We start from the raw sequence: 24,542 nt of genomic DNA, 5'->3' as shown, positions 1-24,542 counted from the left end.
ACTATGAAGCACTTTATTTGGACAGGCTTCTGTACTGTCCAAACACGTTTAGTGGAAAGAATCGAAAAACCATCCTGGGTGCTGTTTCTATCCTCTAAATAAAGAAAGATGTGTTCACCATATGACCATGAGGAGAATGCAGTACATGACTTTAAATGGTTTACATGATAGATGATAATGTCATGAACTGTGTACTAACCATTGCAATGGCGACAATCATGTTTATCTTATGCAGAAGCTGTTTTTATCTCTGGTTAAGCCTAGAAGCTCTTTCTATCCTCACGCCATCAAAGATATGATGTAATGTGATATATCATACGTATGTTTCATACATAATGTTGACCGCAGGTCCCACCGCGATCATAAATATGGGAATAAGTACAATGATAATAACCACCGGCCTCCATGGTCCATAGTTGGACTACAGAGGTTCCTAGATGGATGGGTGGATCATATGTATGATATACAAATATCTGGAAAACTGGAGATTGAACCAAGACGAGCGCAGCGTACTTAGAAGTAGAATAAGACGATCCTAAATCAAGGAACTTACTCCAGTGAAAGATGAGCGGAGTCTTTATATATCTGTCTCGCTGAAAAAGGTGTAGCTTCTGTACCTGTCTCAATGTAGTAGGTGTGGCCTCTAGATTTGTCTCAGTGGATCGTCTCAATTAGAAGGGACTGTGTCAGTAAGAAACAGTAGAACCTTTTTTTCCACTTTGGTGAAGGAGACGTGTGTTTGTCTGTCTCAGTAAAGGAAGAACGCGGCCTCAGCAACTCCATCGAAGAAGGCATGGCCTCTGTTTCTGTCTTTGTCAATAAAGAAGTTGTGGCCTTTGCGTCTATCTGTCTCAATAAAGAAGACATGGCATTTGTAAATGTCTGTCCTAGTGAAGAAGACGTGGTCTCCTCCTTTGTCTATCTGAATTAGGAAGCGAGTTGCTTTTGTCTCTTTCAGTCTCAAAAAAGGTGCGGCTTTTGTCTCTATCTGTCTCAGTAAAGAAGGTGTGGCTTTTGTCTCTTTCAGTCTCAAAAAAGGTGCGGCTTTTGTCTCTATCTGTCTCAGTAAAGAAGGTGTGGCCTCAGCATTTATTGGTCTCAATAAAGAAGGTGTGGCAGGGGTGGCTAATTGGTAAAAGTGTTGGCTTCTGATCAGAAGGTCCTAGGTTCACATCCCAGCACCACCACCGGCCACTCTTGGGCCCTTGAGGGAGACCCTTAACCCTTAACTGTTCAGATGAGTAATGAGATAAAAATGTGAGGAGGTGTGGCCTCAGCATCTCAGTCTCAATAAAGAAGGTGTGGCCTTTGTGAGGGTGTTCTCTATCTAAGGCATGACTCGTGTCTGTTTTTGTGAAGGAGGCTGATTGAAGCTTTTCAGGTTTTTTCTTTTTAAATGCCATTTTTTTTCTAAATAATGTTAATATAAAACATATTTAGACAGTTTATACGAAATAACTACTTAAGATTCTGAACTCAGTGAGTGTTGAAGCTAAACCGTTGAAGCTATAAGCGTCTGTTATGTTGGAGCTACGTTACATGCTGAAGCTATAAGCGTGTTGGAACTACGTTACATGCTGAAGCTATAAGCATGTTGGAGCTACGTTACAATGAAAGCTGCGGCGCGTGACCAAAGCCGGCGGTATCTTAGCCAATAAACTGTATGTGGTCCATGAGGGAGGTTGTGTGCATTTCTGTTTGAACGACCCCATCATTTAAAGTGATGTTCTTTGTCTCTTCTTTTTTTTTTTTTTTTTTAGGACATTTCTCTGCAAAATGATGTAAAACGTCATCCAGTGTTACAAACACTAGTTAGCCCGAGTGCGCTGTTTTTATGAGCACTTTGAGTTTGACATAACCTTTGCTCTCCTTTATATATGTGTGTGTGTGTGTGTGTGTCTGGACACTATGATGTAAATCTATCCTTTAGTCTCTAACTGTGATGGTGCATTTAAGAGCTGACTCTGGTCATGAACCCACTGTTGGGGTTACACATAAACCTGGAGAGGCAGGAAACGGCTCCAATATGACACACACAAGGAGAGCAGAAGGTCTTTGATCCTGTCCGAAGTGATTTATACGTCCACTCGGGCCTCCCCGGGTTAGAGATTGATTTCACTTAGTATCTGCAAAGATGTTGAGCCAGCAGGGACGATTTTAAATGTCTAGAGACTGCTGGCACATGGGCATGCTTTATTAGATTGCAGATGGTTCTTTATTCATCTGAGGGTTTTTGTGAGTGGCACTGAATGCTGGGAAATGATCCAACAATGTAGAGCTCTTAATACGACATCAGGCATTTTAAAAAAATGCTAAAAATACATCGAGGCCACTCTGCCTGAAAAGTGAAAGAATTTTACAAATATGTTTTCAGACCTGCACGCATCTCAGGCATTAATCGATTTCGCTTGATTTTTTTTTTTCATTTGTAGAAGTTCTTGTCTTTGCACCAGCTTCTCGTATCTTAAAGCAAAAGACAGTTATACATTTGCACAGCTATAAACTAATTTGCATAACTGTTCACGTCAATCAGCACACACAGTCCTGCACCGGATCACCGTACGGGTTATCGCAGGGGCGAATGTGAAATACTGTAAGATATTGTAAGACAGCACTGTGTTAGAATTAACTACATACAATTAGCTGATTATTGAGGTTTTTGGTTTAAAAAGCAGAGCTTGTGTATCTTGGCCATTTGGATTATGCACAACTATGTTACTAAAATGGTAAGGCAGATGAAGCACTTGGCCGTGACCGTGTGTGTGTGTGTGTGTGTGATGAGTGTGATGTCGGAGTGTTTACACATAGCATATTTCTTTAACTTTAGGATCGTTCCTCAGGGGGAATATGAAGATTCTCTTGTTTCCTCTCTTGTGCATATGGTTGCGTCCAAATCAGATTGGACTCTAAATGCCCTCATTAGGCCGCTTTAAACGAAGATGCAATTTAGACTCATTAAGTTTCAGAAAGACAAGCAGCACAAAAATGCATCCTAGGGTTAGAATGATGTTTGCATTTACATTCGTTTCTTTGATTGATGATTTTAATCGCAGCAGTGGCAGCTGGGTGACCCCATAAGCTTCTGATCAGCAGCACAGAGCCGTAACTGCTGAGCCACCAGAATGAACAAGCTACTGTGACGGAAATATTCCCAGATGTTTACATGATGCATGAACCTCCAATTTTCTTGTTTCCCTTGGTTTGTGGTTTGTGAATATTTGACCAAGTTGCAAATTTAATCTGTAAAAGGCAATAAGGTTAGCTTGTAGTGGACATCTTTATGAAACTATTAACATGTCCACACTACGGGCAATTTGGGAATGCCAATCAACATGTCTTTGGACTGTGGGGAAACCGGAGTACCCGGAGGAAACCCACCAAGCACAAGGAGAACAAGCATTAAGCCTGGCCGGGAATCGAACCCGGACCCTGGAGGTGCAAGGCGACAGTGCTAACCACTACACCACCATGCCACCTGTAGTAATTGTCTTTTTTTCTTTGCTTGATGTAGGCCAATAATTTGATCCTTTTAAAACTGCAACCATGCAGTACATTACATTAACTAGATGGGATTTTAAGATGAGTTTGCTGAATTTTCTTCGTTAGGCTTTTAAGCTTTCACTTTTAAAAAAGCAAAATTTGCTACAAAGTGCACTATGAGCTGATTAGTGTGCACTTTTCACCACACAGCAAAAATGCTGTAATTCAGTATAGTGACTGCAAGTGACACAGACTTTTGGTTCGCAGGTTTCCCTATTTTCATTATCCTATGTTTACACTGGAAGCATTAGCAAATACCCTGCTACGTGTGGGCATGGCATCATTTTTGTCTTTTGTTTTCAGTCCTGAGTGGTTTTAGTAAGCTATGAATCATTTAAGCATGAAAAGCGTCTAAATTTAGGCTGGAACCAGTGAGAAACAGGTGCAGATGAGGACAGATGATCAGGTCGGTGATTAGTGTACTAGTGATGCTGAATGCCGAGTGGTTGGAACAGATGAAAGGGGAAATGAGGTTGCTGCGGAGGTTGTTACATAAACAAGCAATAAAAAAAAAAAATACAAAATTCATCTTTAGGTACTTAGGTATCTTTTCAGGAACACTTTTCTTTATTCAATCAACATCTTTTCTGTAACGTCGCGGGTATTGCGACAGGGGGGTGCATGACACCTGGAAGCATGTCTATATAGGCCCCCAACACAAAGCAATAGACGTGCGGACATTTAGGTAGCACCAGGTCTATAGAAGCAATGCTCCGGTATAGAGAAAAGTGAAAAAAAAAGAGGTTAAAACTAAAAGACAATAAAGAAGGATTAACCCTGTCTTAAGGGGACAGGGGACTACTTTGTTGTATATGTTTGTCTTTGTTTCATTTGGTAATTTTGTGCTCAGTTAATAAACCCACGTTATCTCCGAACGGGAAAAGCCTCCCGTAAATGTGCACAATCACTCCCACAGCTCACACACACAACCTTCCCTCCGACGCCCTGCATATGTGAACGTGAATCTGAATGTGTATGAATCAAAATGATCAGATAGTCCCTGGTGACAGTGGCGAAAAAAAAAACCCTTAGAATGGCAATAGGAAGAAACCTTTAGAGGAACCAGACTCAACAGGGAACCCTGTCAGCACCAGTCGAGGCCAGAACCGTCTCATCCCAAAGAGACACACGCGGCATCCAGTGTTTAATCAGAAGCTCATTTTTACCAAACAGGAAATATATTTTATCCAATCTGAATATGTAAACTCATGTTCCTGAATATTGTTCCTGGGCTTCATTATGAAGGACTGATCAGAGACAAATTACAGTCAGTACATCAGTTTACTGCATCTCCCACAACCTCCCAGACAGACATCGGTAAACCCTGATGGAGAAGGGTTGTCCTGTCATCAGAGAAAATTAAATAAGATTGAATCCAGACACCTTGTCCAGAAAAAAAAAAGTAAAGATTCTCGGGAATCTCTTAAACATCTGGTCTCTTTCAAATTCTTCTATGTTCAAAAAACAACATTTCCTTTACTTTTGGGAATCTGGGAATCTGCCGTATTTTTAGATTAGAGGAAACTACAGGCACTGTTTCTCACAAGCCTTATGAACTCTCTCCTCTTTTAAGAGCAAGGCTTCTCTGGCCTCTGTGGGAACAGACATACTGTGTGTGTGTGTGTGTGTGTGTGTGTGTGTGATGATTCTAGCTGTTAGTTCCTCTGCCATTAAGATGTCATTACAGCGAGAAGGATGGACAGATCTTCTCTCTGCCTCTCCTTAACACTTCCTGTCCATTTTCTAGAGTAGTTTTTCTGTTGTAATAGTGATATATCAGCAGAAACAGCTGGACATTTATATCAAACCACATTTCAGTTAATCATTATCTTTTCCAGCTCAGGAATTTTTTTTAGCCCAAAGTCCAAACCTCTTTGCTGCCATCTAGTGGCCTTTAATTTTTATTGCTTACACTCAGCCAAAACTAATGCCTGAGATGGGTAAGATGTGAGTATTTCTAGCATATGAACTCTTACTGAATTCTTACTGTCTACACAAGCTCAGCATCAGCAACAGATCTTAGGATATCATGTGACCTTTCAAAAAAAGCAGAAACCACATTTTATCCATTGATGGACGGTCCAGTCTACATGCCGCAGCCACATTGGGCAATGGATATACATCCTCCGTTTCTGTGCCAGTTATTTACAGGGTCGGGTTGTCAGCTCGATGCCCGATTGGGTCTGAGCACTTGGGGGTGAAGGACCTTGCTCAAAGGTCCAACAGTGGTGACCTGGCAGTGTCGGAACTTGAACCAAGGACTTCCTGGTCTGCAGTCCAACAACTTAACCATAGGGCCACCCCTGCCCCCATCTATTGATACCAAGAATCAAAAGATTAAATAACAGCTTTATATTAATGCAAGTCAAACTGGGACTTTCTGGTAAACGAAGCCGTAGACTTAAACCTCTCTGTCGAGCTACACATGGCACTCCTGAGTTGCCGGCACTCCTGACCCTCTTCTGCCCTCTGGACCTTTTTGACTCATTCCTGTGTCCTGGAAATGTGTGAAAAATTTAACCTGACAAGAAATCGTACATTTATTTTGTTCAGTCTAAAACTATGGTAAGAAAATAGAAAAAAAAAATTTTATACAAGATAATTAATCTCATATGTCCAGGTTTTTAGTGCACTTAAATGAGGACGCGTTTCCTGTTGAGTTTGGTTGCTCTTAGCGTTTCTTCCTCATCTCAGCTGAGTTTTTTTTCTTGCCGCCGTCACCCTTGGTTTGCTCATCAGGGACAATCTGGAAAAAGATGCTTTGCGACAAAGATCATTGTTAAAAGTGCTTTATGAATAAAACTGAACTGAATTGAATTGAATTATGTTCGTAAATAGTGATCTTGGCCGAGGTGACTTGGAGCTACACTGCAGTCGTTTCCATGAACATTCAATGAGTGGAACAACTGATCCTTGAAAATTGACGGATAATTTTTGCTAACTTGCAGAAAAGACGCATCTGTCTGTGGGAACTGTACAATCACAATCATTCACCAACACCACTTGCACATTAGAGGAACTTGGCCGTAAAGTTTTTGCCACAGTCCTGATCTCTCTCCAAGAGAGCAGGCAGACGATCGTGGCTCTGGTGTAACTTTGATTAGCGCATGAGTGTAGCAGGGGATTATATACAGAAATAAAGGGAGTTTTTACTGTGTTCTGTTATTCTGCATAATCAAAAGTCCCGGTTTGACCTGAACGCCCCTTGTGTTATATTTCTATCATATTGGCTAAGTCCTAACTGGAATGGTGTTTGAAAGTCAAAAGACGTTTCCCTTTTTGTTAACTCTTAAATAAAAATGAGACCGAATGGAGATTTTATAAACGCTACCGCTAATACTGTACGAGTAGCTCTAAAGCGTCTCAGATCATTTATTTCAAACCATCTTTAATGCAAAACAGCGTTTCTGAGATAATTTGAGATGCTAATGCCTGATTGTTAGCCTTATTTTCACCACCTTATTTTCTCCAAACAAACCACATTAGCATACACTCCAGTATTAGCATACTCTCCTACATTAGCATACACTGTAAGATTAGCGTTCCTCTGATATTAGCATACTCTTCAAGCATCCTGCGTTCAATTAGACTCGAGTGCGCCTTTCACGTCCACACATTCCCGCTATTCATCCTTTTAACTACGTTTCCACTCAGAGAGACAAAGTGAAATACGCCTGGTCTCGCCTCAGGGCCACGACTGATGCCCCCCCACTGTTTTGGTGGCTATTGACATACTGAAGAGCTGCTCTTGTCACACACTCACCTTAGAAGTGTTTTAAGTGAAGCAGGATCATCCTACAGTGTTGTACATTTAAAAAGGATGCAAGGACATCCTTGAAGGATGTGAGGTAAATACTTATTAGCCTAAAGAGATATGCTAATCAGAAAACAACCCTCTGATCATTTGAGCATTCTCGACACATGTGGTGTGTGTGTGTGTGTTGCGTGAAGGTGTGTTTTGCATATGAATTACCGACAAGCTTCAGAGCAGCGTAACCACCTGTGCTGTGAAACACAGAATATTAGCGCCATTACAACACACGCTAATGTTTTAACACTTAACTGTCTTTAAACCGCTGCTGCACACTGCATTAATACACAACTCAGATTATACTTTTTTTTCAATCTAAAATGATCACTTTTTAAAATTGTATGTGCATTTCAGTTGAATTACACTGTCTGGCCAAAAGTATGTGCACCCCTGACCGTGATAGTCAGGGGTGCACATACTTTTGGAATAAGTTCACCGGAAAAAAAGAGGTCCAAAAGTGCTCCAGCAGGACAATGTCCCTGTGTACACAGCCAGTTTTGAAGACATAGATGGTCAAGGTTGATGAAGGTTGAAAAGCCCGCCTGTGCGATAGCCTGGAATTGGAGTCTCCTTTCCCAATTTCACTGTTTTTGGGAATTTTATTAATGCTCTTGTGGTTGAATGATCACAATCCCCAACACCATCTTTCAAAATCTATTAAAAGAGCTCTCCCAGCATATTATCATAGCAAAGGGGGGAGGGATACCTTTGAAATATATTGCATTTTACTATTATAAATTTCTTGCCGTTTTCTATAGAGGGACTATCGAGAGCATCCTGTGCAGCTGCATCACTGTCTGGTTTGGGAATTGTGACATCTTGGACCCAGCGGATAGTGAGGACAGCCGAGAAGATCATTGGGGTCTTACTTCCCTCAATCACAGACGGCTACACCACATGCTGCATCTGCAAAGCCGCCTGCATTGTGGCTGATCAGACACACCCCTCACACTAACTCTTATTGTACCTTCCTGCACCCCTAGTTCCCGTGTTTGATTCCCACGTCTGGTCTGTGTGCATGGAGTTTGCATGTTCTCCCCATGCTTGGAGGGTGTTAGTGTTGACCAGAGGTCCTACCACGGTAGTACAAAATAGGAACAAATGCAATGGTCACCATTGGCCTCACCTGGGAATTGAACTCGCAATCTTTTTTTAGTTTCTGTTAATTTATGTAGTGTATAGCACCTTGGTCCTGGAGGAATGTTGTTTTTTATTTCACTGTATACTGAACTGTATATGAATCAAATGACAATAAATACCTGACTGGACAATTTGTAATAATTTTAAAACCAAATTCAGTATGTGTTTTGCTAATAATTACATATCTGTTTAACTAAACTTTGTCGTTTCGGTCTGTTAGTGTTCTGGCTTTACTGAAGTGATAATGTGTTATTTTACAGACAGTACAGAATGCCACTTTAAAATCACTATCAAAATTGATTAAATGTCCTAGACGCAAATTTTGTCCTTCAGAAACAGGATGCTATGAGTTAAGGTCAGTATAACATTCCTTTTTGCTTACGTTTCAATCTGAAGAATGTTATCTTAATATTCGCTTATAAGTACAGAACAATGGGACACCTAGAAGCTTATGCAAAGCATTTACACAGAGAGAAGATGGACTTTTGAGCATCAGTCTATAACAATGTGTTGTGCAAATAAAAGGAAGGAAACATGATACATCAAGTAATAAAAATTTTAAATAAATGTGCAGGTTACGTTTCAGAATTGTTTGCAGCATAAAGAATAAAATCAAATTTAAATAGAATGAAGTACGAGGGTTTGGCTGGTCTGGAATGTGTCTGGAAGGATGCATGTCTTGTCTTCAAAAGTTCTTTGTCTTGTCAACTACTATGCGCGACTATTAGCACTGTGACCTCACATCTCCAGGGACAAGGGTTTCATTCCTGCCTTAGGTCTATGTGTGTGTGTGTGTGTGTGTGTGTGTGCATGTTCTCCCTGTGCTTGGTGGGTTTTCTTCAGGTACTCCGATTTCCTCCCACAGTCCATACACCTGCAGCTTAGGCTAATTCCTGTTCCCAAGTTGCCCGTAGTGTGTGTGTGTGTGTGTGTGTGTGTATTTGTGTGTGCATGCCCACCCTGTGATGGTTTGGCACTATGCCTCATGCCCAAAGTCTCCTGGGAAAGGGACCAGGCTCCCCGCGACCCTGTATATAGGACAACCGGTATAGATGATGAATAAATACATGAATAAACACACAAACACAACCATACAGTGTTGGATGCTTATACAACTGTCTGTGACCTAAAATGAAAAATTTCAATAGGAATGTAAAAATCTATAACGGAATATATAAATCCACAAAAGTTACAAAATAAAATCTAATTAAAATAGAAATATATAAAAATATATACACCCATCTAGGAACCGCTGTAGTCCAACGAGGGACCGTGGAGGCCAGTGGTGACCATTGGATTTATTTTCATTTTACGACCCTGGTGGGACCTCCAGTCAATATTCATACAGTCTTTCACACACTACAGGTAATTTGGGAATGCCAGCGAACCTATTCTGCACGTCCATGGACTATCGGAAGAAGCCTGTCCAAGTACCTGGAGGAAACCCACCAAGCACTGGAAGAATATGAAAGCCTCATACACAATGACCCTGAGGTGGAAATCGAAGGTGTAGGTGCAAGGCGACAGTGCTAACCACTACACCACTGTGCCACCATAAAATACTGTATATCAAATATGAAAATATACCAACCTGACTGGTAGATGAGAAAATGGAGGAAAGAATAGAAATAAAAAAAACGTGAAGATATTACGCCTACAAGTTTTTGAACATCTTAAAGGACTAAAAAATGTATCTTCCATGTCTCAGTCTCTCTCTTAATCATGCCTTGTTAGTCCTCATTCCTTAAAAATTGCTACAATGTTATCCCAGAAGCCTGCTAATGAATTACTTGGAAAAGATTAACAAGGCAAACATCAAAGAACAGTTAAAGGTATTTAACCCGTGTTTAACAGTAGAACTTATCAAACACACAGTGCATTACTCATGATAGTGCACTGTAGTGGCGCTTAAGATGATGGTGGGAAATGAACCGAACGGAAACAGTGAAATCATGTCATGTCAAGATAGTACTGAAAAAGGAACTGCGGCGTTGTCATAACCTCTGGTCGTGACATGCGATGTAACACCCTGATGTTATCGTGCATCTTCGTGCAGGAGGAAACATAAGTTTATTTCACACCACTAAAGCCCAGCTGTGGGTTCTTCCTGAATTTGCATTCGCTCTTGAATCAGCATTTTAATTAAAACCTCTCATTCGGGGAAAGGCGGCTATAATTTATATTTTGTCGCTCATTGAGCAACTTCACAAACCTCCTACATGGGGTGTAGAGATGAAAGCTGCGAGAGCAAAAAGCACAGATTCGATACATTAATTAATCTCTTTTTGGTGAGGATGAATTGCCCTGGTTGAAGTACTGAGCCTCTTTTCATTATTTGATTTCAAGAACAAAAGCTTGGTAGAGAAGCGCCGAACTGTAATTGAACCGCATTCACACACAGCGACATACAGAATACAGAATACAGCAGGCATTTTATAAAGACACAAGGAAGAGGAGATACACAAAAATAAATCACTGCCTGATTCATTCAGGTGGCTCTGTGGACCGTAGCCTGGGCTTCGTGATATAGAGCGGTGGAAATCACAACCCACTGTTATTAAAATCATTATATTCACTGTTGAATTTGCTATTTACTTTGACTTATTCAAGAGCACTGATGAATTCTTGATTTTGAATGCTCAGAAAATGCGTTTGTAACTCTGATTACAGGGTTATATTAATGCTTTTGATTCAATCTAATACTTTATTCCTTCTTTAGTTCAGTTTTGGTCAGAAGTTTGTATAAATTCATAATGACCGTGAATTTCATGGCAGTGTTGATCTTGCGATGTGTTTTTAACTGGTCTTTTTCCAGGGCAGAATATGTGCAGCATGATTCTTAAATAGAAGAAATTTTATTCATTAATGCAGAGTAAAATGTATACCTCAATGGTCAAAATATCCCTAAGATTTGGTTGTATGTTCCTTAGCAAGTTTCTGTTTAGCAGATGGTTATCGCAAAGATCAAACCAACTTCTGGCCGAATTCTGGTTGGATATTTGATGCTTCTTTTTGGCAGAATTGGGAGTGTCCAATAAGCAGGTTTCCTGGCATGTGACTGACTTTAAAGCACAACATCTACAACATTTTGACAGGGTTGATGCTCCAGTTAAAAAAATTTTTAAAAACCCTTTTAAATTACCTGCTTTATTACATATAGCTGAAGTTCTAATGAAGAATTCTTCCTTCTTCATTAGTCCATCCACTTGTGAACTGCTCCAGTTTCACTGGCAGCATAACAGCCCAAATGCACAATGCCACCAACACCACCACCAGCACCAGCACTACCATCACGATCACCATCTTAACACCTTGAAAGCTTCACCTTTATGTACCGCTCCAAACATACCTCAGATCAAAACATAAAAAAAAGGCTTTTTCTTTGTCTATGTAGTCAGCTGCAGACTATTTTAAAGGGGTGAATGGTTAGCTATGTGGCCTTGCAGCCCAGGGTTGAGGGTTCGAATCCTGTCTTGTTTCCATGTGCATGGAGCTGTGCAAGAAAATTTATTCATTGTGCAAAATCCTTTATTTATTCATCTTCTGTACTGTTTAACCTGTAGAGGGTTGCAGGAGGCCTGGAGCCTATCTCAGGAGACTTTGGGTTTGCGACAGGGTACATCTGCCAATCCATCGCAGGGCACACACACACATACACACACTATGGGCAATTTGGGAACACAAAGACCCACCAAGCATGGAGAGAATATGGAAACTCCACACCACAGACCTGATGCTAGAATCAAGCCCTCGACAGTAGAGGCGCGAGGCCACTGTGCCACTACACCACTATGTAGGCTATATTTCGGAAAAACCTAAATAAATAACCCTTGTGCTCCAAATCCTTGTGGATTTTTTCCAATAAATATGTGAGTGGTACAATAATTCTGCCCCAGATAAAGAAATAATTGAAAACCTAATATTGTCATGACATTTATGTCCATGAAGAGTGTATAATCTAATAATGAATTTCACATAATCTACTAGTGTACATCAACTGTAACTGAAAGAACTTTTTTTATCTTCCAAGCTAATAAGTGCTCATGCCCAAAGTCTCTTGGGATAGGCTCCAGGCCCCTCGTGACCCTGTATACAGGATAGGCAGTGTAGACGATGAATGAATCAAAAAAGGACTTGGAGCAGGGGCTTGTTTCTTGCACAACTCCATGCGCACAGACCTGAGACGGGATGTGAGGCCACGGAGCTAACCACTATACCTTGCCAACCCTGCCGCAAAGGAAAAATGGTTTGCTTTCAATAAATATGTCAGTCGTACAATAATTCCGCCCCAGATAAAGAAATAATTGAAAACCTAATATTGTCATGACATTTATGTCCATGAAGAGTGTATAATCTAATAATGAATTTCACATAATCTACTAGTGTACATCAACTGTAACTGAAAGAACTTTTTTTTTTATTTTACAAACTCTATACAACAACTCGTGTACGTTTTTCACCTCCCAGCTCTGTCCTTCAGAACTCTGCCTTGTTTGTACCTGGCTATGAATAATCGTTTATGGCATGTAGGTCATTCAAGGAGACGGCGTGGGAAAGTGGGTTTTTCTTTCAGCTTTACTTCAAACGTATCCAATGCTAATATGAATCATTTCTGTACACAGTCTGATTATTGCAGGTCCACAAGTCCCATATCTCTAAAGCTTTATCTGTGTTTAGACTGAACCAATCAAACAGGAGAGAGAAACTTGAGGAGAGGGTGAAAAAAACAGGAGGAGTCTAAGAGGTAGAGGTGAAAAGTCAAGCAATTTTAGCAAGAATAAAATGCTTGTGATTCTTAAGATGAACATAAATAATGGATCATGGAAAATATTTATTACAGTCATTATAATGTGAGGTTTAGAACAAACAACTTCTGTTGAATAATTGATTAACATAGTTAATAATTAACAAAGTAATAGAATAAATAACATTAAAAAAGTTATGTCATCATAACAGAAAAAGAATAAACAAAATTACAGATTATACAGTATAAAGATGGTAAATAACTTTGTGGAAATTAAAAATTAATTGAATGTGATAATACCAGAAATTTGACAATATTTCTATTATGGTGCTTTAAATAAGAAAAAAACAACAACATAGTTTTGGCTTTGAAGATAATTAGACCTTGTTTTTCAAGCCGGACAAGGACAAAAAAGCATTCAAGAAATATGATTATACATGAAAATCAAGTTACATTAAAGTAAAAATTCTTCTATCCATTCATATTTGGAAGCTCCTGAGTCAGTGTAAATTTTGTAAACATACAGTATAAATAATCTAATGTTTCATCTGATGGGCTTCAAATAATTTAATTGACTTTAGAGGAACGTTTTCTATACAGATATTAATAAAATAATATTTTAAACAAATTGTAAAAAAAAAAGCAAAAAAAAAATTAAAAGTAAAAAAATCCAAAAATTAATCAAGAGAATGGTATAAGAAATGCATAACTAAAATATTTAGAGTGTTATAATTTACTGTTTTGTTGTCATTTTCAGCTCTCTTTCTTTGCACCTTGTATGCAGCTTTATGAGCATCATTGGATGTGAATCAGCTTTGCTGTAGAAGCGCTTTGATAATAACTGGCTGATTAGTATTTATCAAGATGAACTGCATACACACTTGAGAACAAAACACAACTGAGTGATATTTCAGGTGCAGTTCATCCTATGAAGACAATTACATAAAATTCGTGATAAATTAGTGCAAAATATTCAATAAATATTGTCACACGGGAGCTTCAATTCCTTGAGAGACTTTGTTACAGAAAACAATATTGAAGGTAAATAATGTAAAAAAATTTTACAAAAAAAATTGTGGCTCAATGAAATTTACCAGAATATCAGTTCCTGTAGACTACACCCATACTTACTGTCTGAGAGAGAAACTACTGAAAATCACAAGAAAAAACACTAGGACACATTTCAATCCCTTCTTAACTCACACTGAACTCTCCTGTAGTGTTCACTACTTGTTGAGGAGCTGGTTAAGAGTCGTCTCTGCTTCCTGATCTAGAGTTTGATCACCGTCTGGCTGCAAGAGACTCGTCAGGAGCTTCCAGGATGGCTGGAGACTCTCCAGGTCGAGCGGGTGCATCAGTGTGTCTAAGTCCATGATTTCAGGAGTGACAGCCGACAACGGCTCATCCATCAGATCAACCTGTAAATGAAATGTAAAAAAATCTATCAATCCTAGGAATGTAAAACTTCTCAACAATGATTAAATCAGAGTGCTGTCAAATTCTCAAGCCTTATTGGCCACCAGCCTTATTGGATTCTATCAGATTACTGGCGCATGCGGCTAAGGCACTAGTTTGTTGATTTGAGGATCCAGGCTCTGCTTTCAGTGGGTTGCCACACCTACTACAGTATATACTATACAACACTGGTTAAAAACCTGGATAAAATGGGAGGGTTGTGTCAGGAGGGACATCTGGTGTGTGTAAAGTTGTGTGTGGATCGGATGGTTTTCTGTAGTGACCCATTCACAGGGGCAGCTGAAAGAAAGTTTTAGATTCCTAAATTAATTACCTTTTGAAGTTTTTTCTTTCATGAGACATAATTTAGCACTTTTGGGGGAATCGCTTTAAATCACTCAGAGATAAAACTATAAACACAGCTTTGGAAAATTTACAAAATGAAGGGCTTTTTGTTCTTTTGAAAAAGTCAAGCTCAGGATAGAACATTGAGGTTTTGGAATATGGATTAGGTTTTAAAACATTAACGTAGAACCCTGTGAATATAGGGTCCTGGAAACATTTGGACCTGAGTGCAAAGAAGCAAATGGGGGAACATATGAAGTCCTGGCAATACTCTATGATATATCGAATTACAGGCATACATGGTATGGAGTCTTGGGAATGTAGAGCTTGGGATTGTAAAATTCTGCAAATAAAATATTTTGGGAATAAATAATAATGGCAATGTATTGTAGGAAAATACAGTTTATACAAATATTTTTTTTATAAATTTAAAGTCCTTTCGGCCTGGGGAATATAGAATTCTGGAAGTATTGGGCATAAAACATCCTGATAATGTTGGGCCCTAAGAAAATATAGTCTTGGGAACATAGGCCTAGAACATATGGGGTGATTTTCCTGGGAATAGGGGTCCGGGATATTTAAAATTATGGAAACATGGTTCCCTGGGATATGTCCTGGGAACATTAGGCCTTAAATACAGTACATAAAATCACGGGAACTTAGGGCACTGGGAATATATCGTCTTAGGAATGTAGGCCTTGGGAACATAGAGTTCCGGGAAACATAAAACCCTGGCATTAAAGGAGCGTAGACATACTGTAGAGCTGACACTTCATGATTCTCAAAACTGTTTACTATTTTAAATATTAGCATAAAACAGTGAGAAATGACGTGAAAAGTTCGTGCACCTCCTGAATCGCTCTACCTGTTCACTGCTCTCATGCTGTTTCTGTCTCTCTAGCATTCTCCTCTTTTTGTCTTTGCATCGTTTATTCTGGAACCAGACACGGATCACACGTGAGCTCAGTCCTGTCAGCTCCATCAGCTGTTCTTTCATCGTAGCATCCGGCCGCGGGTTGGTGTTGTAGCATGTACGCAGCACATGGAGCTGAGACTGGCTGAGTGCCGTCCTCACACGTGCAGTCTTCTCAGGCTTGATGGGTGCAACCGGCCAGCCAGTGTCACCTTCTCCACTCGACTGGGAAGTGTCTGCATGCAGGAGAAAAATACTACCGAGTAAAATGTCGAGACGTGCAAATCTTAACACGTTCCATAAATATTGTAAATGACATCATACTTTGATATACATATCATCCTTATATTTTGAAATCTATAACATTAACTATAGCTTTAGTTTAGTACGTAGATGCAAACTACATTTTTGTGAAGCTAAAGCGTGATTTCCAGGATTGTGTCGTATGATTTCAGATTCATGAAAAGAACTGCAGATTTTGTACTGTATGTTTACCTGCTCCTTCATCACATCTGCCCAGCTCAGACACATGTGTTGAGTCATGTGTAAGTGTTAGGAATCCATGATCGAAGTTTTCATGGTCCGTGCAGTGCAGATAGCCATCCCGGATGGTAAACTCATCTCCAGGTAGCAGCTGTCGATCGCAGCGCTCGCACCGGAAACACTGCACGTGATAGATGTTAACTCCTGCGCGCATGACGTAATCATGGCTGCTGAAGGACTTTGGACATTTTGCACATTTAGTGGTGTATAATCTGAAAAAGAGGTTTGTAGAATAATTCGTTATTTGGGGCTATACATATCGTCCAATTATCGTCCAATCAAAACACAAATGAGACAAAAGGACAGATGACTTTTTTTGGTTAAAGAAGTAGTCATTGCATGTCTCTACCAAGCACTGAAACATTCTCAGATGGCTTTGTCTATTACCCATAATGCATGGCAAGCCTTATAAATGACAGTAAGTCAAATATGATGAATGCGTCATGAAGGCAAAAGTATCTACTGTATGTTATCTGGACCATGTACAGTAGTGTAATTTGTGTTATTATGTCCTTAATTTATGTACATTGCTAACAATTAGCATAGTAATACAATATAATGCTTATTTTTTTTGTGTTACAATGCTAAAAGGCTATTCCTTATTCCCATGTATGGTGTAGTAGTTACTTATTAAATACTAGAGACTGTATGCCCGTGACTTTGTTCGCATGGAATTAAAATGCGCACACATAAGTGCGTTTTTAAAAATGTACGACGCCTTCTTTTGAATTTTGGAATGAACTACAATTTTGATGTGTTACCTTAAAGTGTGCGGAATAAGGGTGTGAGATCGCGTTTATTAACTGGATTTTAATTGCACTCACACAAGTGAAGGTGAATTTTTAGATGAAGTAATGATTTTTTCAAATGTCGATTTTTAAAAAATAATATAAGGCCATTTTCCATTGAAAATTTTAATTAGCAAATCTTCTCTTCCCGTGGGCCGATTGTAATGAAACAAAGCCTATATGTCACCCCCAGCTCGACCAAATACACATGTGAAAACCCCATTCAAATAAGTTCAGTAGTTTTTATGTGATCCGCGCACAAACAGACAAAAATTTCAAAAACTATCTCGATGTGTTCTATTACTCATCTTAAGTCCCACCAATTTTTTTTTTTGTTGTTGTAATAAACCAAATATAATTGGTTGTATCATAACCAGTCATTGTTCATCCTTGTCTAAAACTGTTTCATGAAATCTATCACCACCTTTTACTTCACATAATTCCATAACCTTTCCATGTTTATGGTAAAAATTACACTCTCTGACAAGATCCCCACGAAATAACTGAATCAGCTCATCATATATCATATAACAATCATATATAAAATGCATAAAATCAAAAACCTGATATAATCGTCTTTACACAGAGTCTTTCCATCTTTCATGAAGCAGGTTTGCGACTCGTCCAGGTTTTGCTGACACTCCACACACTTCAGACATGCAACGTGCCAGCGCAGGTCAGGAAACACGCTCAGCACGAAGCGGTCACGGATCTGAAGCCCGCAACCGAGGCAGAGTGAGTCGAGGCCCTTTAGTGCTGTGCAGAACAGAGGACATATAAAAAGCTTAGAACTTAATAGAATCTGCATATTTATACCACAGTGCGATGAAACTCTTGAATCTGATTAGTCAGGAAAAAGCTTTAAGTTAATGTGCTCATTCTAATAGATGATACGAAGCGTGTTCAAGTCAAACCGGGACTTTTGAGAGTAAACGCTTCCTTTATTTCTCTACTCAGGTGCACAACATATACAGTAATGCCCTGCTGCACTAAAGCACTTTTACATTTAGGGATTTGGCAGGTGCTCTTATCCAGAGCGACTTACAAAAGTGCTTAAGTTTCACTAGTGCTTGGATACCATCAAGGTCAATGAGAGATGCTTCATCTAATCCAATGCAAATAATAAACTAATTATCTAATTTATTTTAACTAAGGAAAAAGCATTATAATTAATATGGAGACATTATAGGCTTCTGTTATTCTATTTTTGACGATTTTTTTCCGTGTTGATGGAAGGAGTCTTCAGTTTCAGTGCTTTATAACAGTAAGTGCAGTTTCTCTGTAGCGTTTTCTGTTTTTGTTTTTTTGTCTTTTTAACTTCAGCACCGTGCAAAAAAGAGCCTGGTGAGATACAGACTAGTTGAAATAGGAGCTATCTTGTTTTATGGATGCTCCACAACATTAAATATAGCTGTAAAGAAATGCAAATGATTATTAACATTCAGATTTTTATTATTATTCTATATATTTAAAAAAATACATTTTCCTATATTTCTTTAATATTGTGATGATTATTCTTTGAAACATTGCATCCCGTATAGTGTCATTTAAAAGCGATGTGTATCTTATAAGCATCAGCAAGTCAGCATAATATTGTTTAGGATACACGGATCATTTTAGCCCTAAAAAAGACAGATAATCTTATAATTATACTGTATTTCTTTAAACTAAATTAACAAAGACTGAACCAACAAAACTGTTACATGATAATTTTTTCTATATCAGCCATGCTTTAATTAGTTTATTGGTCAAACTTTTTTTTTTAAATTCAACTTTTCTTTTCCTATTTGTGCATGCTCAATATTTTCAATAATGATGACTCACGTTTCTGTGGCTCGTCCATTGTCAGGGTTCCGACCGCGAATCCCCTCTCAGCATCCTCACACCTGCTCTGTTGTCCTTTTCAGCACCGCTTGGCCACTACACCGAGCCCCTTGTGTCGAGTCCTGCATGCTTTTCTATGGATGTGACAGCACATCGTTCTGCCTCCGAGAAGACTGATTGGCTGGAACACAGTAATCTACTCTCATTCAGGGTTTTTTTTTCTCCTTCTAAAATCTAACAGGTGCAATGTTACTGTAGGCCATGTCGCACCTCCCACTTTGATCTACCTCAGCTTTTCCTTTACACCTTCACATAGCTGTCTAAGGTTTCAGCAGTTGATGATTGTACAGGCAACTTTACTGTACCTTAAACAGATAGAGAAATGTCAGTGTGAAAACTTCAAGAAATTATTTTAATATATACAATTATATTAATGTATATTAATGAGATTTCCACCAAAAGAACAAATTAAATCCAAGTCGACTACTAGACTCTAATAATACCTAAATAGCTTTGATAATGGTTAGGTTTACACTGCTTCACCTTAAAACAAAAATAAAATAAAAAAGAAAATGATAATTAATTTTTAAAAAATCACCCACCCCCCAATTCACTTCACAAACCCCCCTGTCCCCCACTTGGTCCAGAGCGTATAGAAAATATGATTAAACCACACACATTAAAGTCACTCACTTACACACAAAAAATGCAGGTGTAAAGCAACAGCAAGATAAGCCTGCCTGTTGTTAACCTGATTGCCTTATCAGTCTTGTTTGAAGATAACAAATCAGTTCTTTGTCCTACGCTGAAAAAACTTGGCATACAAAACATTCCTGCTGTTCTATGGCTGACCTGGACCTACAGGGAAGCTCAGTTTAAAAGCATACCCTATGCACTACATTCAGATACCACAGAGCCGAACAGAATTCTGGAATATGGCCGTGCCATCAGCGAAGAACGATCAGTACATCCAGGTTGTCAGCTGGCTTGATATTATTGCCACATAACGTTTCACTAGTGGCTTGTACAGTGCCTCACTATGCATGATTGGTGCAACACTTCATGTGCTTCCCTGCTTACCCTGACTCTGGAATAGGGCCTGGAATCTGTCATTATCAGACCACATGATCTTTGTTATTCCTCCAAAGTCCAATCTTTATGCTCCGTAGCAAACTGAAACCTTTTTATTTTATTAGTCTCACAAACTAGTGGCCTTCTTCTGACCACTCAGCTTTTTAGTTCCAATCCTGCTTTTGCATTGTGTGCATAGGGAAATGATCTTACTTTTACTATTTAACATAGCTGTGATTTCTATTTTATAATTTTTTTTTACAATGCATCTTCACCAACTGTTTAAGGTGTTCCGTTCAATGTTTTTTTTTCCCCCTATCCTATTTCTTCCACAAAGATGGCGTTTTAGTGCTACTTTTCCAGGTTTCAGTAATAACCCAGTTCTAATAATTAAAAATCTCTTTAGTTGTTTTCTTTGCCCAATAATTGGACCCTTTTGAAACCACAAATTCCTTTTAATGTACAGGCACTGTAGAAACGTTGGCTTGGTGTAACAAATATAAATAAAATTTAATAAAATATAAGAGAAAATCTGTATTAAACACTAAAAAATAACATTTACACTAGTATTGTTGTGGCTATGTGATATATTTTATATCCGGGGTATCTCAATATAAGTAGGAATTAAAACTCTCTTTCGGACATTTGAAATATCTTGTGAAAGGTAAACCTTATGTACAATGTAAGCATCATTAAACCTGAAACTGTAATTAAAGATTCAGACCAAGCATAGTTGAAGACAAATAAGAAATGGTGCAGTAAGATAAAATAAGATTTTTATCTAATATTTATTAAACTTTATTAATCTAGTTAATTCTATTAATTAGTCAGCATTCTTGGCCAACCCTTTCAAGTTGACCAAGCAGCTCCTTGGCCAAAAGAGGACTGGCCAACTCACCTGCTCCAAGGACGATATTAACAACCACCTTAAGGCTACTTATTCTGACCCAAATAGAGAACGACCGCTGGGGCCATGCGATGCACTGCTGACACAACCAGAGCCTACATCAGATTTCAACCTGAAGGAGCCCTGCCAGAGTGAAGTGGAGGAAGTGGTGAGGAGAGCAAGGTCAAGCTCAGCACCAGGCCCAAGTGGAGTGCCTTACAAGGTATATAAGAACTGCCCGAAGCTTCGACACAGGCTCTGGAAGGCCCTGAAAGTTATCTGGAGAAGAGGGAAGATTGCCCAGCCATGGAGGTATGCTGAGGGAGTGTATATCCCTAAAGAGGAGAAGTCTGAGAACATCGACCAGTTTCGGGTCATCTCTTTGCTTAGCGTGGAGAGCAAAATATTTTTTAGTATTGTGGCCAAGAGACTCTCCTACTTCCTGTTGAGCAATAGATACATCGACACGTCTGTGCAGAAGGGAGGTATACCGGGGGTCCCAGGTTGCCTGGAACACACAGGCGTGGTAACTCAGCTCATTAGGGAGGCAAGAGAAGGCAGGGGGGACCTGGCTGTGTTGTGGCTAGATCTCACTAATGCCTACGGCTCAATACCTCACAAGCTGGTGGAGGTCGCATTGGAGAAGCATCATGTACCCCAGAAGGTGAAAGGCCTCATCCTGGACTATTACAGCAAGTTCAGCTTGAGAGTCTCCTCTGGCCAGTTAACATCAGATTGGCACCAGCTTGAGGTAGGGATAATCACTGGTTGCACCATCTCAGTGACCCTCTTTGCGCTGGCAATGAATATGATGGTCAAGGCAGCCGAGACAGAGTGCAGAGGCCCCCTCAGCAAGTCCGGAGTAAGGCCACTCCCATCAGAGCCTTCATGGATGATCTTACAGTGACAACAACCACGGTACCAGGAGCAAGATGGATCCTCCAAGGGTTGGAGAGGCTCATGGCATGGGCACGCATAAGCTTCAAACCTGCAAAATCCAGATCCATGGTGCTAAAGACGGGGGAAGTCACAAAAGAATTACACTTCAGGCTGGGACAACATCAAATCCCATCAGTCACTGAGAAACCAGTAAAGAGCCTTGGGAAGGTCTTTAACTGTAGCCTCAATGACAGAGACTCCATCAGGGAAACCAGCACTGACATGGAGGGCTGGTTGAGAGCAGTGGATAAATCAGGGCTCCCAGGAAGATTCAAGGCTTGGGTTTACCAACATGGAATCCTCCCAAGACTCCTCTGGCCCCTGCTCATCTATGAGGTCCCCATGACTGTGGTTGAAGGTTTTGAGCAGAAGGTGAGCAGCTATCTACGTAGATGGCTGGGATTGCCACGTAGCTTGAGTAACATCGCCCTGTATGGGAATACCAACAAGCTTAGACTCCCTTTTGGCTCAGTCAGGGAGGAGTTCATTGTGGCACGGGCACGGGAACACCTGCAGTATTCTGGATCCAGAGATGCGAAAGTGTCCGGGGCAGGGATTGTCGTTAGGACAGGGAGGAAGTGGAGGGCAGCAGAGGCAGTCCAGCAAGCTGAAACTCGGCTGAAGCACAAGGCCATCCTTGGGACAGTAGCGCAAGGCGGAGCCGGACTTGGGAGTTTAACAGCAACCCGGTACGACTTGGCCAGCGGGAGGGAGAGGCAGAGGTTGGTGCAGGAGGAGGTGCGTGCTTCAGTTGAGGAGGAGAGAACCAACAGAGCAGTGGCCATGCGGCAGCAAGGTGCCTGGATGAAGTGGGAGCAGGCGATGGAGCGGAGTGTCACCTGGAAGGACATCTGGACATGGAACCCCCAGAGAATCAGGTTTTTGATCCAGGGGGTCTATAACATTCTTCCCAGCCCATCTAACCTGTACACATGGGGCAGAGTAGAGACACCGGCATGCCCGCTGTGTTCCAAGCCAGGGACGTTAGAACACATCTTGAGTAGCTGCTCCAAGGCATTAGGCGAGGGCCGGTATCGGTGGAGACACGATCAGGTCCTTAAATCAATAGCTGATGCAATCAGCAAGGGGATCAAGGACAGCCGATACCGCCAAGCCACAGCCAAGGCCATTCACTTCATCAAGGAAGGACAAAGGCCAGAGGAAACATCAAAGAGCTGCTCTTCTGGGTTGCTTTCCACGGCCCGAGACTGGGTGATGTCAGTTGACCTAGAGAGGCAACTGAAGATTCCACAACACATTACCCAGTCTACATTGAGACCTGACATCATTTTGGTCTCTGAGGCCACAAGACAGTTAATCTTGCTGGAGCTAACAGTGCCCTGGGAGGAGAGGATGGAGGAGGCTCAGGAGAGGAAGAGGGAAAAATATCAGGAGCTAGTAGAGCAGTGTCGGATGAATGGGTGGAGGACCAGGTGTATGCCAGTGGAAATAGGCAGTCGGGGATTTGCCAGCCAGACCCTGAGCAAGGCCTATGGTACACTGGGCATAACAGGCATCAACCGAAGAAGAGCCATAAGTAGCAATGTGGAGGCAGTCGAGAAAGCATCCAGATGGCTCTGGTTGAAGAGGGGAGAACGGTGGGGGCGGTAGCATGCCACTTGGACACAGGCCGGGGTCTGATCAGCCTCGGTCGGGTCGCCTGGAAGAGGGTGTTTGTTGTAAGACCCGAAACACCCCGGGAGTCCAGGTAACAACACTGATGATGTGTCCAAGGTTGTGCATCAGAAGATGTTTTTCTGTAACTCAGATTGGGGAAATTTACCTTTTATAGCAGCTCATAGGCAAAAGCAGAAAGATGTACAGTTGGTAGGAATAACATACAAATGAAACAGAAAATACTTTTTAAAAATAATATAAGAAACTTAAAAGATAATATAAAAGAAAATGCAGGTTTATGTTGATTTAATGATAAAATCATACAATGGATTTGTCTGACTCTCACTGCCAAGAACAGCAACATATATACAGTATATAATAATAAAAATATAAAAAAAATAATACAGTAACACCTTGGATTGCAAGCATAATTCACAAGCGTGCTTGTATATCAAAGAACTCGTATATCAAAGCAAATTTCCCCCTGAAGAAATAATGGAAATTCTGATAATTCGTTTCACAACCCAAAAATATTCATATAAAAATAATTGATAAAACATTTGAAATAAAAATAAAAAAAGAATCCTGACAGAGCAGTGTTTCTGACACACACACACACACACACACAAATGGAATCATTGCTCTCTGACAAAGGGTCAGAGACTCTGGAAACTGGATCTTTAATAAGGAACCTCTCTAATGACGCTTTGATTTGGCCTGCTGTCAGCGAGCATTTTTTTTGTTGTTGTAATAATTAATATATATATATATATATTTTACATTTTTGCCCACCCTTTGTACTAAAGTGATGGTTTCAATATTTATTTTAGTGGTAAATAATTTGTACCTGTTTATCAATCTAATTCTGTTCGTCTTGACTGGCATTGTTACATTATGTTCACTCCGCATCTCACCAGAGCGGCAAA

General features: G+C 40.1%; 1 protein-coding gene and 1 pseudogene across 2 annotated transcripts; one reads left to right on the top strand and one right to left on the bottom strand.

Annotated features, from left to right (window-relative positions):
- Positions 1–13,935: 13,935 nt before the first annotated feature.
- On the bottom strand, positions 13,936–19,191 carry LOC128505609 (insulin gene enhancer protein ISL-1-like). 2 transcript variants are annotated; one of them, XM_053476128.1, is made up of 5 exons: positions 19,104–19,191; positions 17,843–18,035; positions 16,444–16,703; positions 15,901–16,184; positions 13,936–14,653 (listed from the first exon to the last, which is right to left on the bottom strand). In XM_053476128.1, exons 1-5 carry the CDS (start codon positions 19,120–19,122, stop codon positions 14,462–14,464), a joined length of 948 nt encoding a protein of 315 aa, XP_053332103.1. In that variant the 5' UTR covers positions 19,123–19,191; the 3' UTR covers positions 13,936–14,461. The 2 variants fall into 2 exon arrangements, with proteins under 2 accessions (XP_053332103.1, XP_053332104.1); XM_053476129.1 differs by lacking the exon at positions 19,104–19,191 and having other exon boundaries at positions 17,862–18,029.
- Positions 19,192–20,038: 847 nt separating this feature from the next.
- LOC128545512 (uncharacterized) lies at positions 20,039–23,711 on the top strand (annotated as a pseudogene).
- The last annotated feature ends 831 nt before the right edge of the window (positions 23,712–24,542 follow it).

The sequence above is a fragment of the Clarias gariepinus genome, chromosome 17, assembly GCF_024256425.1.
Source record: "Clarias gariepinus isolate MV-2021 ecotype Netherlands chromosome 17, CGAR_prim_01v2, whole genome shotgun sequence".
Classification (NCBI taxonomy): domain Eukaryota; kingdom Metazoa; phylum Chordata; class Actinopteri; order Siluriformes; family Clariidae; genus Clarias; species Clarias gariepinus.
Note: the sequence above shows the minus strand (reverse complement) of the source record. Positions and strands in the feature narration are given on the sequence as shown.

Coding starts and splice junctions, on each gene's coding strand:
- LOC128505609 (XM_053476128.1), bottom strand. Junction 16,704..17,842: donor TGTAAAGACGATTATATCAG/GTTTTTGATTTT, acceptor CCTCTTTTTCAG/ATTATACACCACTAAATGTG. Junction 16,185..16,443: donor CAGATGTGATGAAGGAGCAG/GTAAACATACAG, acceptor TCCTGCATGCAG/ACACTTCCCAGTCGAGTGGA.